We start from the raw sequence: 17,648 nt of genomic DNA, 5'->3' as shown, positions 1-17,648 counted from the left end.
CTTTGATGATATTGGTTGCGAGACTAGAAAGCTCTTGAGCATTTGCATTTATGATTGGTGTGCTGTGCCACAGAGTATGTCAATAAAGTTCTGGTACAAATATTTCCACCACTTTGGACGCTGTAAGACTGATGGTACTGTGAAATTCTGAAAATATTCCAGGGGACATGACCCCCAATAAATATTTCCTGGACCCAGGAGAAAAAACAAACTGAAAACTAAATTATTATATGGGGTTTTTTTCATATGCCTTTTTAGGAAGAATATTTTTCATACAGGTACTCCAACCATTTTACAGGCATGAACAAATGCATGCTCGCAGACCATATCATGTTGATGCTTCTGACAAATATTCTCCAGACGATGATCTGGTAAACCTTGAAATTCTGGATGAGGTAAGGTATGCTGAGATAATGGATTCTCTCTCAGTACGAATAGTGATTTTACTACTTGCACTTGCCTTCAAGTCACTCTTGTGATTAATAATATCATCCTGTCATCAAGTTGATCATTCAGTGTTCTGACAATTTTTTTTAAAAAAACCCTGTATTATATGATTATAATCTCCAATCATAGGTTCATTTATATTCCAAATATTCAGATTGTTTTTTTAATACAGGACAACCAATTAATAGATGATAATATTATTTGTGTTTGCTAAAATGAGGTCAGTCCTAAGCATCAAGGTTTAATAGTGTATTTCAGAACACACACATGCATATAATTGTAAATGTAACACACACAAACACACACATGCATATAATTGTAAATGTAACAAATATAGTTAAACCACACTGCATTATCATTTTCCATTTGCAAAGATCACCATATGTGTAGTAGCACAGCTAAGCCTGTAGTGTGGAAGGATGGAGATCTCAAATATCATTTTCCAAAAGTCTTCTTTACATTCTGATCCTGTCTCCTGCCCTTTGGAGTAGCAGCTTGGTAGTTCTTGCTGCCACCACCTATTTTCTAGGGAGGGCGTCACCAGGCAGCTTCCCCTTAAGTATGGTGTGTAAGAGAGATAGGGCTCCACACCCTGTGTTACTTTCTGACAATTACTATAGTATTCCTGTAGTGCCATTTTGCAGTTGTATAGCATTAAGATATGTGCCTAGAGGTATTACCTTTTTCCCTTTGACGATAAACCAATCTCATAGGTTATAGACAAAATTAAACTTCATTAAAAACAAAGATAAAATTGTAGAAGAACTTTTAGATTTAAATATTAGAATGCGGATAATCAATATTGAAAAAATTGCAGTAGTGTTGTGATCAAGGATCCAATAACTGCAAATGAATCGAACACAGAAAAGAGGCAATAGAATATATAAAAATAAATAAAAGAATTCTGGGAGACCACAAATTTTATTTATTTGTAATTTAGATTTAGAAGGCCATCCAACTCAGTGGGCAGTTCACAAATTAAAAACAAAGCCACAGTATATTAACCCCTCCCCAACAAAGATAGAAGATTATCATAACAGGGGAACAAACATACCCCATTAACTAATCCACATAGTTCAGTCCAGGTGGGAACTGCCTCCGAACTCATCCCAGATGGCAATGATCTGCTACCAGTAAGGGAAACTGGTTTTTTTAGAGTTCAGTAATGCAGATCATCTGAAGTTTTTATTCCAGCTGACAGAAAATTTTGTTGTTTATTCGATTAGTCGCTTCCGACTCTTCGTGACTTCATGGACCAGCCCATGCCAGAGCTTCCTGTTGGTCGTCAACACCCCCAGCTCCCCCAGGGACGAATCCATCACCTCTAGAATATCATCCATCCATCTTGCCCTTAGTCGGCCCCTCTTCCTTTTGCCTTCCACTCTCCCTAGCATCAGCATCTTCTCCAGGGTGTCCTGTCTTCTCATTATGTGGCCAAAGTATTTCAGTTTTGCCTTTAATATCATTCCCTCAAGTGAGCAGGTAAAGGTAAAGGTTTCCCTTGACGTAAAGTCCAGTCGTCTCCGACTCTAGGGGGCGGTGCTCATCTCCGTTTCTAAGCCTTGGAGCCGGCGTTGTCATAGACACTTCCGGGTCATGTGGCCAGCATGACGACTCGGAACGCCGTTACCTTCCCGCCGAAGCGGTACCTATTGATCTACTCACATTTGCATGTTTTCGAACTGCTAGGTTGGCAGGAGCTGGGACGAGCAATGGGAGCTTTCGTCTGGCTCTATTTCCTGGAGGATAGACTGGTTTGATCTTCTTGCAGTGCAAGGCACTCTCAGAATTTTCCTCCAACACCACAGTTCAAAAGCATCGATCTTCCTTCGCTCAGCCTTCCTTATGGTCCAGCTCTCGCAGCCATATGTTACTACGGGGAACACCATTGCTTTAACTATGCGGGCCTTTGTTGTCAGTGTGATGTCTCTGCTCTTAACTATTTTATTGAGACTTGTCATTGCTCTTCTCCCAAGGATTAAGCGTCTTCTGATTTCCTGACTGCAGTCAGCATCTGCAGTAATCTTCGCACCTAAAAATACAAAGTCTTTCACTGCCTCTACGTTTTCTCCCTCTATTTGCCAGTTATCAATCAAGCTGGTTGCCACAATCTTGTTTTTTTTTAGGTTTAGCTGCAAGCCAGCTTTCTTCTTTCACCTTCATCATAAGGCTCCTCAGTTCCTCTTCGCTTTCAGCCATCAAAGTGGTATCATCTGCATATCTGAGATTGTTAATGTTTCCTCCAGCGATTTTAACTGTTAACTTGGATTCCTCAAGCCCAGCTTGTCGCATGATGTGTTCTGCATACAAGTTGAATAGGTAGGGTGAGAGTATACAGCCCTGCCGTACTCCTTTCCCAATCTTAAACCAGTCCGTTGTTCCGTGGTCTGTTCTTACTGTTGCTACTTGGTCGTTATACAGATTCTTCAGGAGGCAGACAAGATGACTTGGTATCCCCATACCGCTGAGAACTTGCCACAATTTGTTATGGTCCACACAGTCAAAGGCTTTAGAATAGTAAATAAAACAGAAATAGATGTTTTTCTGAAACTCCCTGGCTTTTTCCATTAACCAGCTGATATTGGCAATTTGGTCCCTAGTTCCTCTGCCTTTTCTAAACCCAGCTTGTACATCTGGCAATTCTTGCTCTATGAATTGCTGAAGTCTACCTTGCAGGATCTTGAGCATTACCTTACTGGCATGTGAAATGAGTGCCACTGTTCGATAGTTTGAACATTCTTTAGTGTTCCCCTTTTTTGGTATGGGGATATAAGTTGATTTTTTCCAGTCTGATGGCCATTCTTGTGTTTTCCAAATTTGCTGGCATATGGCATGCATTACCTTGACAGCATCATCTTGCAAGATTTTGAACAGTTCAGCTGGGATGCCGTTGTCTCCTGCTGCCTTGTTATTAGCAATGCTTCTTAAGGCCCACTCAACCTCACTCTTCAGGATGTCTGGCTCTAGCTCACTGACCACACCGTCAAAGCTATCCCCGATATTGTTATCCTTCCTATACAGGTCTTCTGTATATTCTTGCCACCTTTTCTTGATCTCTTCTTCTTCTGTTAGGTCCTTGCCATCTTTGTTTTTGATCATACCCATTTTTGCCTGGAATTTACCTCCAATGTTTCTAATTTTCTGGAAGAGGTCTCTTGTCCTTCCTATTCTATTGTCTTCTTCCACTTCCGCGCATTGCTTGTTTAAAAATAATTCCTTATCTCTTCTGGCTAACCTCTGGAATTTTGCATTTAATTGGCATATCTCCCCCTATTGCTGTTGCCTTTTGCTTTCCTTCTTTCTTGGGCTACTTCTAGTGTCTCAGCAGACAGCCATTTTGCCTTCTTGGTTTTCTCTTTCTTTGGGATGTATTTTGTTGCTGCCTCCTGAACAATGTTGCGAACGTCTGTCCATCCGGGACCCTATCTCCTAAGTCCAGTCCCTTAAATCTATTCTTCACCTCCACTGCATATTCGTTAGGAATATTAGTGAGCTCACATCTAGCTGATCTGTGGGTCTTCCCTAATCTCTTTAGTCTGATCCTAAATTGTGCAAGAAGAAGTTCGTGATCTGAACTACAGTCAGCTCCAGGTCTTGTTTTTACCGACTGTATAGATGTCCGCCACCTTTGGCTACAAAGGATGTAGTCAATCTGATTTCGGTGTTGTCCATCTGGTGAAGTCCATGTATAAAGCCGTCTCTTAGGTTGTTGGAAGAGAGTGTTTGTTATGCAGAGTGAGTTGTCTTGGCAAAATTCTATCAGCCTATGTCCTGCTTCATTTTGTTCTCCCAGGCCATGCTTACCTGTAATTCCAGGTGTCATTTGACTGCCCACCTTAGCATTCCAGTCTCCTGTGATGAAAATAACACCTCTTTTAGGCGTGTTGTCCAGTAGGTGCTGCAGATCCTCATAGAACTGCTCTACTTCAGCTTCTTCAGCATCTGTGGTTGGGGTGTATATTTGGATCACTGTGATGTTAGATGGCTTGCCCTGAATTCGAATTGAGATCATTCTATCATTTTTTGGATTGTATCCAAGCACTGCTTTAGCCACTTGACTATTAATTATGAAGGCTACTCCATTTCTTCTGTGGTCCTCTTGTCCACAGTAGTAGATCTGGTGGTCATTTGATGTGAAGTGGCCCATTCCAGTCCATTTCAGTTCACTGACACCCAGAATGTCTATCTTTAATCTTGACATCTCACCAATAACCACATCCAATTTGCCCTGGCTCATAGATCTTACATTCCAGGTTCCAATGGTGTGTTGATCCTTCGAACATCGGATTTGCCGTTCACCACCAGCACCGTCGGCCGCTAGCCGTCCTTTCGGCTTTGAGCTAGCTGCGTCATCACGTCTGGGGCTAGTTGAACTCATCCTCTGTTCCTCTCCAGTAGCATTTTGACCATCTTCCGCCCTGGGGGTCTCATCTTCCGATGGTATACCGACATATCTCTGGTTGTACTGATCCATTTAGTTTTCACGGCAAGAATACTGGGGTGGGTTGCCATTACCTTCCCCAGGGATCGCATTTAGTCTGACCTCTCTGTCATGACCTTCCCGTCTTGGGTGGCCCTTCTCAGTTTAGCTCATGGCATCATTGAGGCGCTCAAGCTCCAGCACCACAACAAGGTAATAATCATTTGCTGAAGTGACAGAAAATACCCTTAAATTATGCAGGGAGATTAAAATGAGTGCAGCACACATAAAACAAAGATTAATTGAATGGAATTCTGACTATGTAACTTACTATTTCTACCCAACAGAGCCAGCGCTGGGCTAAGGCCAGATAGGTACCAGCCTAGGGATGCCAAATTTAGGGGATACCAAAATTGAAAAGACTTCCGAAAAATAAATTAAAAAAAGCAAAAAGCTCCATGAGCCTATGTGCCTGCTTGAGGGTTAACTATAATTTCGCAGAATTGTTGCCATATGGCAGCAATAGGTGCTGATGTAATTAAAATGATTTACTGTGTAAAAAGGGTGAAAATGTTATAGAAAAGAAGAAAAAATTGTCCAGGGCTGAAAATCATAAATGTGAAGCTCAAAAACTTGAAGAAAAATCGAAATAAGAGGGTGCCTTTTTGAAAATCCTGACAAAATCGGAAGATGAGCCAAACCATAGGAGGTGCCAGAATATGACTTTGCCTAGGGCAGGGTTTCTCAACCCTGGCCACTTTAAGCTGTGTGGCCTTCAACTCCCAGAATTCTCCAGCCAGCCATGCTGACTGGGGAATTCTGGGAGTTGAAGTCCACATGTCTTAAAGTGGCCACGGTTGAAAAACCCTTGCCTAGAGGGCCAAAATCTCTACAGCCAGCCCTGCTACCCAAGTATCAGAAACCTGAATCAGATGTTCCCTCAGATTCAGTTTTACCTGGACTTCCTTTTCATTTTTCAGGAAGCTCCAAACTAATCTGGGGCTGAAGGAGGATGATCTCAGCCTTCTCCTTTTCTCTGCCTTGGCGTGCTGCTTCTTGCTCATCTCCCTTCAGTCAAAGAACTGCCTGAAGTCTCCCCCCAAAACTCACTTCCTCCTCCTTGAGAGGGAGGAGTTCGAGTGAGAGTTGCTTACATGCCAAAGTCTATGCATGAGAGAAGGTGTATACTTGGTATGTCTGAACCTGTCTGGCATGAGAACATGAGAGACCGTGAATGGCAAGCTTGAAGCCTGCTCTTTACAAGAGCAAGAAAAAGCAAGAGAGGTTCAACTCTCTTCAACATTTACATTTATTGATTATTGGTAGTATTTATGATTTTATCGAATTTTAAATTGTTTTTATTGCAAACCGCCCAGGGTCCCCCGTGTGGGGGAGATGGGCGGTGATAAAAATCTGATAAATAAATAAAATAAAATAAACTCCAAGAGGTTCATTGATGCATCTTCCTCTTTATGGTTATGCTGCACAGTGTTGAAGCAACCAAATAATCTGTGCTTTTGGGGCCCATTGGAATGAGCATCATGCTGAAGTTCAGCATGATTCTGCGTATGTGAGCTTTATATAAAAATTAAAATTTCCTATAACTATTATAAGGACTTTGGAATGCTCATAGGCATTATCTATACCTGAAAAAGTTGCTGCACACAGCATTCTGATGCAGCTGTGAAATAGTTAGTGGTAATGAGCCAAATCAGAGGTGAGGATGTTTTCTTTCATTTATACTGTAGAGAAATCTTCCCAAACGTGGCATCCTCTAGATATTATTGAGATAACAGCTTCTAGAATTCCCAGCTAACATGGATAATGGCTGGAAATTCAGGACTTATGGTCCTACCACATCTGAAGTCTTGTTAGGGAACATTGCTCTATAAATCCTGAGGAGGAGCGGAAGAAGGAAAATGTAGCACGAATAAGCAGAAACGGAGTGCCTTCTACACATAATCCATCACTTCTATGACTTAGTCATTTTTTTCCCAGTGGGGGGCTACATATGTCTCTGGACCACCACTGAGGAAAAAAAAGTGCAGCCATTATGGGTAGAAAGCACAGATTTCCATCCCCCTTGCTTATACAGCTGTTTAAATCACCTTCCTGCTGCCAGCCATCACAAGTAATTTGGCTCTTAGATAACAACATGTGTGCCCAGACTAACCTATTGCTTGCTGATACAGACCACTTTCCTAATTACTCCTATGAGGTTCTTCTGCTATCCAGTTACAGTAGCCACGGAGCCTGTCTGGACTGGCTCGCAAAGGAAAGAGAGCAATGCTTATGGCTTCCTCTATATAGGAGGACTCTGTCCTTTGGTTGGAGCAAGAACTGTTCACCTGTTATTGACATTAAGATTTGCTAGATTAGGGCAATGAAACAATATAAAGGAAACAATTAAAAAATTAACAAGGCCATTTTTAATTTCACATTTTGTCAGCACCTGATCATTCGAGCATTCACACATACACAGTCAAGAAGCTGGATCCCTTTGAACTGTTTTAATGAAGCGTAATGAATGGTACAGAAGGCAAGCTGCAAATAAAGATTTCCCGCTCAAACCTAATTTAAAACTACATCCCCTTAGTTAGTTCCCTTTCCCACGAAGCATGTCACTCCCCCTCCCATCCAGATGGTATTCCTCCCGTATCTCACCTCACGTCCTTGATGTGCTCCATAGCCATAATAAACCACTTTACACTCCAACTTTGCACCCCCTCCCATCTGGCAACATGAGAGAATGAAATGATGGGAGATGCCCTGATAAGGGTTTCTGTGAAACCTTTGATCGGGGGATCTGACACATTTCATGCATCTTTTAGAGTTATGTACCTAATAAAAATGAACAAACAGGGATAAAAGTGGAAAAACAATGGTAACTCAGTTCATTCTTTTTCTTTTTATAATTTTAGCTGAGAAAAAAATAATGTCTAGGTTTTGTCAAAATACACCACAGTAAGTGGAAATAGATTTCAGCGGTGACTGGCATGTAAAGGTGCTTTGTCTTCATTAAAATTGAACTTAGGTAAAATTCTACAATTGTAATAAATAAATACATAAAAAAATAATTGTAGATAATCTGTTTTTAAAACAAGCAAGTTAGCTTCATGGGCTGTTGGGTGGAATTTAAAAAAAACTTGAATTATTTTTGTTGTGTCTTTTTATTCCAAACATAGATTTGAACAGTGACATCTACAATTCATTTCTCTGACCTATATGATTGAAATTTAATAGACAGACATATTGCTTTTAACTTGGCATAGTTATAAACTTATATTTGAGAAAGACACAAGACCGTGTAAACAATGATTTGATTAGTGAAGTTAATATTTGACAGAAGTGACAAATAACACTGGAGATTATTGCTTATTGCTTCATGTATTTGATAAATTTACAGTGAGTTTCCAAGAAATACTGCTTAACTGTGAAACTTATGATCTTTTCAGGATACAATTATTTATCAGCTGAAGAATCGCTATGCAGATTTACAAATATATACTTACGTTGGAGATATCTTAATAGCATTAAACCCCTTCCAAAATCTCAGTATATATTCTCCACAGGTAAGAGAGAAGCTAAAAAAAAATATTTTGCTTTTTAAAATATTTATGCTGTATCATGCAATCATTTTGTTTTCTTTTCTCAACTAACAATAGTAATTAATGGAGGATGCTTCTTAATGTATTTTTGAACAAAGAATATTAAGTTAGGGTGACAAATTGTATCAATACTTATCCTGCCATGAATTATTATTATTATTATTATTATTATTATTATTATTATTATTATTTCTTCCTAGCATTTTTCCATGGGTGCAGGGTCTGCTTTTTGGATCAATTGAATGTTGATCCATTGGTTATGACAAGAATTGACCAACTGGCTTGTTGCCCGAGCCCGACATCATGGGCTGAGAGAGAGTGACTGGCCCAGGTTACCTAGCTGGCTTTCATGCCTAAGGCAGGACTAGAACTCACAGACTCCTGGTTTCTAGCCCAGAACCTTAACCATGAGACCAAACTGGCTCTATTACTATTACTTGCTGCCTGACTCCCAGCAAACTCTGGGCAGTTTACAAATTGTGAAAAACATTTAAAAACAAAGAAAGAGCACTAAACAAAAACAACACAAAGAAGCAAAGATGTCAGAGAAAATAAACCAGGATAGGAACAAGGAAAAGAAGAAAAAGGGCATCAATCATTCTAGCCAAAGGCCTGGGCGAAGAGCCACATCTTCAGGGCCTTTGAAACACCAGTAGGGTGGGACCTTTTTGAATCTCAGCAGTAACCTCATTCCAGAGGGCAAGTGACAGAGAAAGGGCACTTCTGGGATCCCAATAGATGGCATTGTTTAATCGAAGGAATCCAGAGCATGTCAACCCTGCCAGATTGGACTGGCCGGGCAGATACTAGGTGCTCTCTCTGGGCCCTTCATTGTTTTGAAGAACATTATAGAGAGGGTATTAAGGGGGAGAAATATAAGGGGAGGACTATAGCTCACAAGTAGGGCACAGGAAGGGTATGGATTCAGTCTTTGATATCTCCAGGTGAAAGGATGAAATAGAAACCTTTCTCTGGAAAGGCATTGCCACTTGGAGTAGACGTTATTGATCTGCACTGACAAATTATTTGATCTAAGACAGCTTATTATGGACATAGAGAAGTCACATGCAGGAGCTGGGGATAATATTGTTTTGACTCTTTACATTTTGACAAATATTTTCTAGTTGCCTGGTTCATATGCAGTGCTTTGACAAGTGTGTTTTCATGTTAAGTTTTCCAAGCTTTATCATGGTGTGAAGCGTTCCTCCAATCCACCCCACATATTTGCAACTGCAGATGCTGCTTACCAAGGCATGATTACTTTTAACAAAGACCAGGTAGGAAAACATTTGGTTGTAATTATATGCATGACACAGGAAAATGCTGCATTTTTTTAGACTTGAGATTGATGAAACTTTGTCAAACATGCTGTACAGAATTTAATGAGTTTTTGAATCATGAAGGTCATAATTCTGTTTTAAACATAGCTGGTAATAGAAATTTCTATGTAAGGTTCTTAGTAAAGTATATTTTAAAATATAATGGATTGGTTTGAGTTAGTCCTATCTAGAACTGAGCCACTGAAATCAAAGGCAGTCTTAGTCATGATTAATTTACGTTTCAGTGATTAATTGGGTCTGTTCTAACTAAATCTGTAGTGACCCCATCCATGAATATAAAAAATGCAGGTAGTCCTTGCTTAGTGACCACTTGTTCGGCAACTGTTCAAAGTTATGATGGTACTGAATGAAACTTACAATCAGTCCTTGAAGTTGCGGCTATTGCAGGGTCCCCGCAGTCATGTGATCACTGTTTGGGCACTTTGCAACCAGTGTGCATTTACGAGTGGTAGCACCTGCAGTCACGTGATCACCATTTGCGACCTTAACTGTTGGCTTCAGACAAGCAAAGTCAATGGGGAAGCCAGCTGGAAGTCACAAGTCATGGTCATGTGACATCATGCTTAATGACCATGCATGATTTGCTTAACGACTGCCACTGGAACTGCCAGAACTGCTGTTGTAAGTCAGCACGGTCACATGATTTTTCACTTTATGACCACACTGCTTAGCAATAGAGTTCCCGGTCCCAATTACAGTCATTAACTGAAGACTACCTGTAATAACTGAGAATCAGAGGAATCTGAAAGACCTGATGTTTTTGTCAAGATGACAAAAGCAGTGTTGTGTCTTCGTGAAGCAAGCTCCATGATGTTCAAAGGAGTGATGCTTGTGTTGCTACTCCAGAAGGCTGTTTTCATCGTTTCCCCCTACCCCACAGACATCTGTGCTGGAAATGTATATCTTATACACTGTTTCATTTGGAGCCCTTTTGAACACATGCTCTTTAGTAAGCATAGGTTTATTTCTGTGTCATGTGTGGAATGGCCACAATAGCAGTTACAAGCAGATGATTAGAAAATAATTGATAAATGTAAGCTATTGCTTTAAGGTTGTTTCAGCTATTTTTCTTATATCCCTTGTTCATTCCTTTGATGAATATATTTTACATGGCAACATATGCAAAGTAAGATCCATGCTTGGGTGTACTCAAGAGATTATAATTGTTGCTGTATAGATAATTACCTGTATGATATAAAGTAAATAACAGAATATGTTCAAATTGTATCTGAGATTCCATCTGATTAAGACCTTTTCCAGTGTATTGGTTTAATCTAGTTTTCCTGCATTGTACCTCTCATAGAATCAATAAAGAAGCTGCATCTCTTTTTAAGGTTTGTGTGGCTGTTTCGTAATTATCTCTCAGCTGTCTCTGTGTGCAGAGGATTTGCACACACTAGCAGTGTAGGTCCAAACATCATAAAAAAGCTGCAGATGTGATACAGCTTGATTTCAGCAAAGCTGAAGCAAAGATTTCTTATAATATCCTTGTTGACAGTTGACTAAATATGAGTTGGGTCCTACTGTTTCTTGGTTGAAAAGCTGTTTGAGCAACCACACCAAACCAGCTCTGATTCACATCTTTGCATCAGTGTGGAGCTAGGAGGACTAGGGCCTGTCCTAAGCCATGGTGTCATGTTCCCCGTTGCAAGGCATAAGTGCATCACAACAGGGAACATGCACATCAGGAAAGAGGAAGGGATAACCATTATCCTTTAAACATACACATCATCCCTTAAGCACCCAAACCCATAAATAAATCAACAGGACAATAGAAATGCACCTCGTACAGGATCTGGAAACCATTAACAGACCGGGGGAACTCCCACCCATTACCCCAGGGGACGCACCTGCACCGGACGAAGGCAAGGAGACAAAGGGGAACGTCGGAGATTGCCCGAATCACCCATCGTCGGACCCATACCAACGCTAATCACCCATCTGGACCTGGCTTGGGGGACAATAGGGGGTGGAGGAGAACAAGGTCTGCCACCGGGGTATAAATGGGAGACCCTGATACCACACCCGCATTCCCGTCTTTTTCTCCGCATGCATTCTGCTTCAATAAACCCGGAAATCCTTAAACTCTTTAAGTGAGTCCGTGTCTTATTCGGAGCAAGGCTGCCCTGACACATGGGCTGTTCAGCAGTTTTATAAGCTAAATGGATGAGTCCGAAAGAGGGCCTCTAACAATGTTAACGATAGATAGCCAATGTTATAGAATACTGTGTTGTTGTTTATTCGTTTAGTCGCTTCCGACTCTTCGTGACTTCATGGACCAGCCCACGCCAGAGCTTCCTCTCGGTCGTCAACTCCACCAGGGATGAGTCCGTCACCTCTAGAATATCATCCATCCATCTTGCCCTTGGTCGGCCCCTCTTCCTTTTGCCTTCCACTCTCCCTAGCATCAGCATCTTCTCCAGGGTGTCCTGTCTTCTCATTATGTGGCCAAAGTATTTCAGTTTTGCCTTTAATATCATTCCCTCAAGTGAGCAGTCTGGCTTTATTTCCTGGAGGATGGACTGGTTTGATCTTCTGGCAGTCCAAGACACTCTCAGAATTTTCCTCCAACACCACAGTTCAAAAGCATCGATCTTCCTTCGCTCAGCCTTCCTTATGGTCCAGCTCTCACAGCCATATGTTACTACGGGGAACACCATTGCTTTAACTATGCGGGCCTTTGTTGTCAGTGTGATGTCTCTGCTCTTAACTATTTTATTGAGATTTGTCATTGCTCTTCTCCCAAGGATTAAGCGTCTTCTGATTTCCTGACTGCAGTCAGCATCTGCAGTAATCTTTGCACCTAGGAATACAAAGTCTTTCACTGCTTCTACATTTTCTCCCTCTATTTGCCAGTTATCGATCAAGCTGGTTGCCATAATCTTGGTTTTTTTTAGGTTTAGCTGCAAACCAGCTTTTGCACTTTCTTCTTTCACCTTCATCATAAGACTCCTCAGTTCCTCTTCACTTTCAGCCATCAAAGTGGTATCATCTGCATATCTGAGATTGTTAATGTTTCTTCCAGAGATTTTAACTCCAGCCTTGGATTCCTCAAGCCCAGCTTGTCGCATGATGTGTTCTGCATACAAGTTGAATAGGTAGGGTGAGAGTATACAGCCCTGCCGTACTCCTTTCCCAATCTTAAACCAGTCTGTTGTTCCGTGGTGTGTTCTTACTGTTGCTACTTGGTCGTTATACAGATTCGTCAGGAGGCATACAAGATGACTTGGTATCCCCATACCACTAAGAACTTGCCACAATTTGTTATGGTCCACACAGTCAAAGGCTTTAGAATAGTCAATAAAACAGAAATAGATGTTTTTCTGAAACTCCCTGGCTTTTTCCATGATCCAGCAGATATTGGCAATTTGGTCTCTAGTTCCTCTGCCTTTTCTAAACCCAGCTTGTACATCTGGCAATTCTCGCTCCATGAAGTGCTGAAGTCTACCTTGCAGGATCTTGAGCATTACCTTACTGGCATGTGAAATGAGTGCCACTGTTCGATAGTTTGAACATTCTTTAGTGTTTCCCTTTTTTGGTATGGGGATATAAGTTGATTTTTTCCAATCTGATGGCCATTCTTGTGTTTTCCAAATTTGCTGGCATATAGCATGCATTACCTTGACAGCATCATCTTGCAAGATTTTGAACAGTTCAGCTGGGATGCCGTTGTCTCCTGCTGCCTTGTTATTAGCAATGCTTCTTAAGGCCCACTCAACCTCACTCTTCAGGATGTCTGGCTCTAGCTCACTGACCACACCGTCAAAGCTATCCCCGATATTGTTATCCTTCCTATACAGGTCTTCTGTATATTCTTGCCACCTTTTCTTGATCTCTTCTTCTTCTGTTAGGTCCTTGCCATCTTTGTTTTTGATCATACCCATTTTTGCCTGGAATTTACCTCCAATGTTTCTAATTTTCTGGAAGAGGTCTCTTGTCCTTCCTATTCTATTGTCTTCTTCCACTTCCATGCATTGCTTGTTTAAAAATAATTCCTTATCTCTTCTGGCTAACCTCTGGAATTTTGCATTTAATTGGGCATATCTCCCCCTATCACTGTTGCCTTTTGCTTTCCTTCTTTCTTGGGCTACTTCTAGTGTCTCAGCAGACAGCCATTTTGCCTTCTTGGTTTTCTCTTTCTTTGGGATGTATTTTGTTGCCGCCTCCTGAACAATGCTGCCAACTTCTGTCCAGAGTTCTTCCGGGACCCTATCTTCTAAGTCCAGTCCCTTAAATCTATTCTTCACCTCCACTGCATATTCCTTAGGAATATTAGTGAGCTCATATCTAGCTGATCTGTGGGTCTTCCCTAATCTCTTTAGTCTGATCCTAAATTGTGCAAGAAGAAGTTCGTGATCTGAACTACAGTCAGCTCCAGGTCTTGTTTTTACCGACTGTATAGATGTCCGCCACCTTTGGCTGCAAAGGATGTAGTCAATCTGATTTCGGTGTTGTCCATCTGGTGAAGTCCATGTATAAAGCCGTCTCTTAGGTTGTTGGAAGAGAGTGTTTGTTATGCAGAGTGAATTGTCTTGGCAAAATTCTATCTATGCTTCATTTTGTTCTCCCAGGCCATACTTACCTGTAATTCGAGGTGTCATTTGACTGCCCACCTTAGCATTCCAGTCTCCTGTGATGAAAATAACATCTCTTTTAGGCGTGTTGTCCAGTAGGTGCTGCAGATCCTCATAGAACTGCTCTACTTCAGCTTCTTCAGCATTTGTGGTTGGGGCGTATATTTGGATCACTGTGATGTTAGATGGCTTGCCCTGAATTCGAATTGAGATCATTCTGTCGTTTTTTGGGTTGTATCCAAGCACTGCTTTAGCCACTTTACTATTAATTATGAAAGCTACTCCATTTCTTCTGTGGTCCTCTTGTCCACAGTAGTAGATCTGGTGGTCATTTGATGTGAAGTGGCCCATTCCAGTCCATTCAGTTCACTGACGCCCAGAATGTCTATCTTTAATCTTGACATCTCCCCAATAACCACATCCAATTTGCCCTGGCTCATAGATCTTACATTCCAGGTTCCAATGGTGTGTTGATCCTTAGAACATCGGATTTGCCGTTCACCACCAGCACCGTCGGCCGCTAGCCGTCCTTTCGGCTTTGAGCTAGCTGCGTCATCACGTCTGGGGCTAGTTGAGCTCATCCTCTGTTCCTCCCCAGTAGCATTTTGACCATCTTCCGACCTGGGGGTCTCATCTTCCGATGGTATACCGACATATCTCTGGTTGTACTGATCCATTTAGTTTTCATGGCAAGAATACTGGGGTGGGTTGCCATTACCTTCCCCAGGGATCGCATTTAGTCTGACCTCTCTGTCATGACCTTCCCGTCTTGGGTGGCCCTTCACGGTTTAGCTCATGGCATCATTGAGGTGCTCAAGCTCCAGCACCACAACAAGGTAACGATCCTTTGCTGAAGATAGAATACTGTATAGTCCTGCATTTAAAAAAAATCTGAGACACTTATTGTAGATGGAATAGATATCTTGTGGTAGTGATATATGTGAGAACCATCTAGACAACCTTAGTAATCTCAAGCTGAATGTGAGCCAGTGGCATGATGAAGACTGAAAAAGTAATACAGTCTGAGGCTGCATTAACAGGAGGAGGATAATTTCTGAATCATGGAATGGAATCTCAACACTAGCCAGACCTTATCTGGAGAGAGGTGTCCAGTTCTCAGCACTATATTTTGGGAGGACATTGACAAAAGTGGAAAGTGCCTGGATATGAGCAACCAGGATAGTGACAGGGCCAAACTAACTGGGTGTTAAAGGAGGAAGGAGAAAGGGAGAATGCGGGGGTGGGGTGGGGTGGGGGAGGCGGCAGCAATATTGCTTTAGAGAGAGCTAAGCTTTTCTTCCACCTTCAGATGTAAACTGGAGTTTGCAGGATGAAGTATTTCCAAGTGGTAAATTAACACAGTGGTAGCATTTGTTCCAAGTCTGGTCTATGCTCTAGAACAATGGGGAAAGTTAACCTAATGCTTGCATTAGCATTCGAGCTTTAATTTGTTTACTTGTGTTGCACTTTATTTTTTATTGTCTCTGATGCCTGCATTTTTGGTACATGCTGAATAACCTCTAAAGCGAGCAGATGTACACCCAGAAGTGGCCTGGAGTGATACCGGAGTTACAATCTCTGTTACACATACCTCGCTTGTCAGAGACCAACAGGCACAGGCAACATGAATGCAGATGCGTCTTTGCCAAAGGCAAAGCAGAAACTACCTTAGTAGTTTCCACTACTTTGTCAGTGGAAAGGCTGGAAAAGGGAGTGGGAATTGCTGTGAAGAGGAATCATTCTTATGCACTGCTATTCAGGGAAGATTGAGCAAAGGTTTACCTGAGGGACCGTCTCATCCCCACAACATCAACCCGCCCCACCTGATCATGCAGACAGGGCATGTTACGGACCCCGTCCGTAAGAGACGTTTGTCTGGTGGGGCCAAGGAAGCGGGCCTTCTCTGCACTGGCCCCCGCCCTCTGGAACATCTTGTCCCCAGAGATGAGGCAGGCCCCTTCACTCCTGACCTTCAGGACTTGGTTCTGCCGCCTTGTGTGGGGCGGGAAGGTGGGTAGCCATTCGTGCGGGTGGCTCGCGCCTTAGAGACCCTCCCACCAGATTAGAATTTTCTAGCCTCTTGGATTTTACATTTATGTATATTGTATTTTATATTTGTAAATTGTTTTATTCTTATAGGATTTTAATTGTGTATTACTATACATTTAATTTTATTGTAAACCACCCAGAGTCCCTCTTTTGGGGGAGATGGGCAGTAGCAAAATTTGAATAATAAATAAATAAATTTTAAAAAAATACATATAGGAAACCCTCCTACCGAGAAGAAGGATCAGGAGTTAGTCAAACTGGACTTCCTAACCCAGGTAGCAGGGGATCACCCAGACCCTACCTTGGAACTGGGGGACACATTTGCAGGAGATTCAGTCAGGGCAAAGGAGCCAAGTCCAGATCTAGGCTTTGAGTGAAGCATTAAGGTAGAAGGCCAGGCACCCAAGGAAACCACCTCTGCCCGTGTTTAGATCAGATCAGTAATCATCAGGCTTTGTGACTCTAAGTCAGAAAACGAGAACGATTAATTCAACTATTGCTGTACTTTATTTTCATAGTAACACGAAATTGGGATATTTCTAATGTAAATATAATGAAGACAGGAATTCAGTTATATGGCAATGATTTTAAAGAAAATGGAATACAGCATTGCAGAATTGGGAATCTTTATGGCACAAAGATTGCAATCTTCCCCTACTTTTTTGTATGAGATATGGCAGGCAGAGATTACCATTGACTAAAACAAAAGGCAATACATTTAGTTGGGGACGCTGTTCTGTAGGGTGTCTGCAGTAACTCTAATTGTGTGTTTTTTACTGTAGATATGCTATAATTTCTAAAGAAACTCTAGAAAATAAATACAGGTATATCACTATTGGGAACAAAGAGAAAAGGAGGTTATGCCTGGTGACTGTTAGGAGGACCTTTTTCTCCTTTTTTCCCCTTAAAAGTAGAACAACCAATAAGTCCTATGAATAGTTGTTCTTCTAGGATGCTCCAGGACAACCAAGGTAGAGTTCAACTAAATGGGCAGCCGCTGCCAAAAACATTAATCATGCATTTGGCTTGCTTCCTCTACCATAATACCTGGTAGGACTTGTAGACTGATTTGATTTATGTTTCACTCTTCATCAGTTTTTTTAGTGGGTCATTAAGTTAAAAAAAAAAGCCTGTAAAACACATTAAAACAAACAAAAAATAATAATATATTCCAAAATTAAAGAGTAGTGTAAATTATTGGATGTTGTGA

General features: G+C 41.4%; 1 protein-coding gene across 1 annotated transcript in view; it reads left to right on the top strand.

Moving 5' to 3' along the window:
* Positions 1 to 17,648, top strand: part of MYO3B (myosin IIIB) — a 241,767-nt gene that overhangs the window by 88,691 nt on the left and 135,428 nt on the right. The window contains exons 9-11 of the mRNA XM_063305914.1: positions 299 to 395; positions 8,323 to 8,439; positions 9,648 to 9,752. Of these exons, the coding sequence (XP_063161984.1) occupies positions 299 to 395; positions 8,323 to 8,439; positions 9,648 to 9,752 (319 nt within the window). The remainder of the gene's footprint in view (positions 1 to 298; positions 396 to 8,322; positions 8,440 to 9,647; positions 9,753 to 17,648) is intronic.

Source organism: Candoia aspera, chromosome 1 (genome assembly GCF_035149785.1).
Source record: "Candoia aspera isolate rCanAsp1 chromosome 1, rCanAsp1.hap2, whole genome shotgun sequence".
Classification (NCBI taxonomy): Eukaryota; Metazoa; Chordata; class Lepidosauria; order Squamata; family Boidae; genus Candoia; species Candoia aspera.
This window is presented reverse-complemented; position numbering and strand designations above follow the sequence as displayed.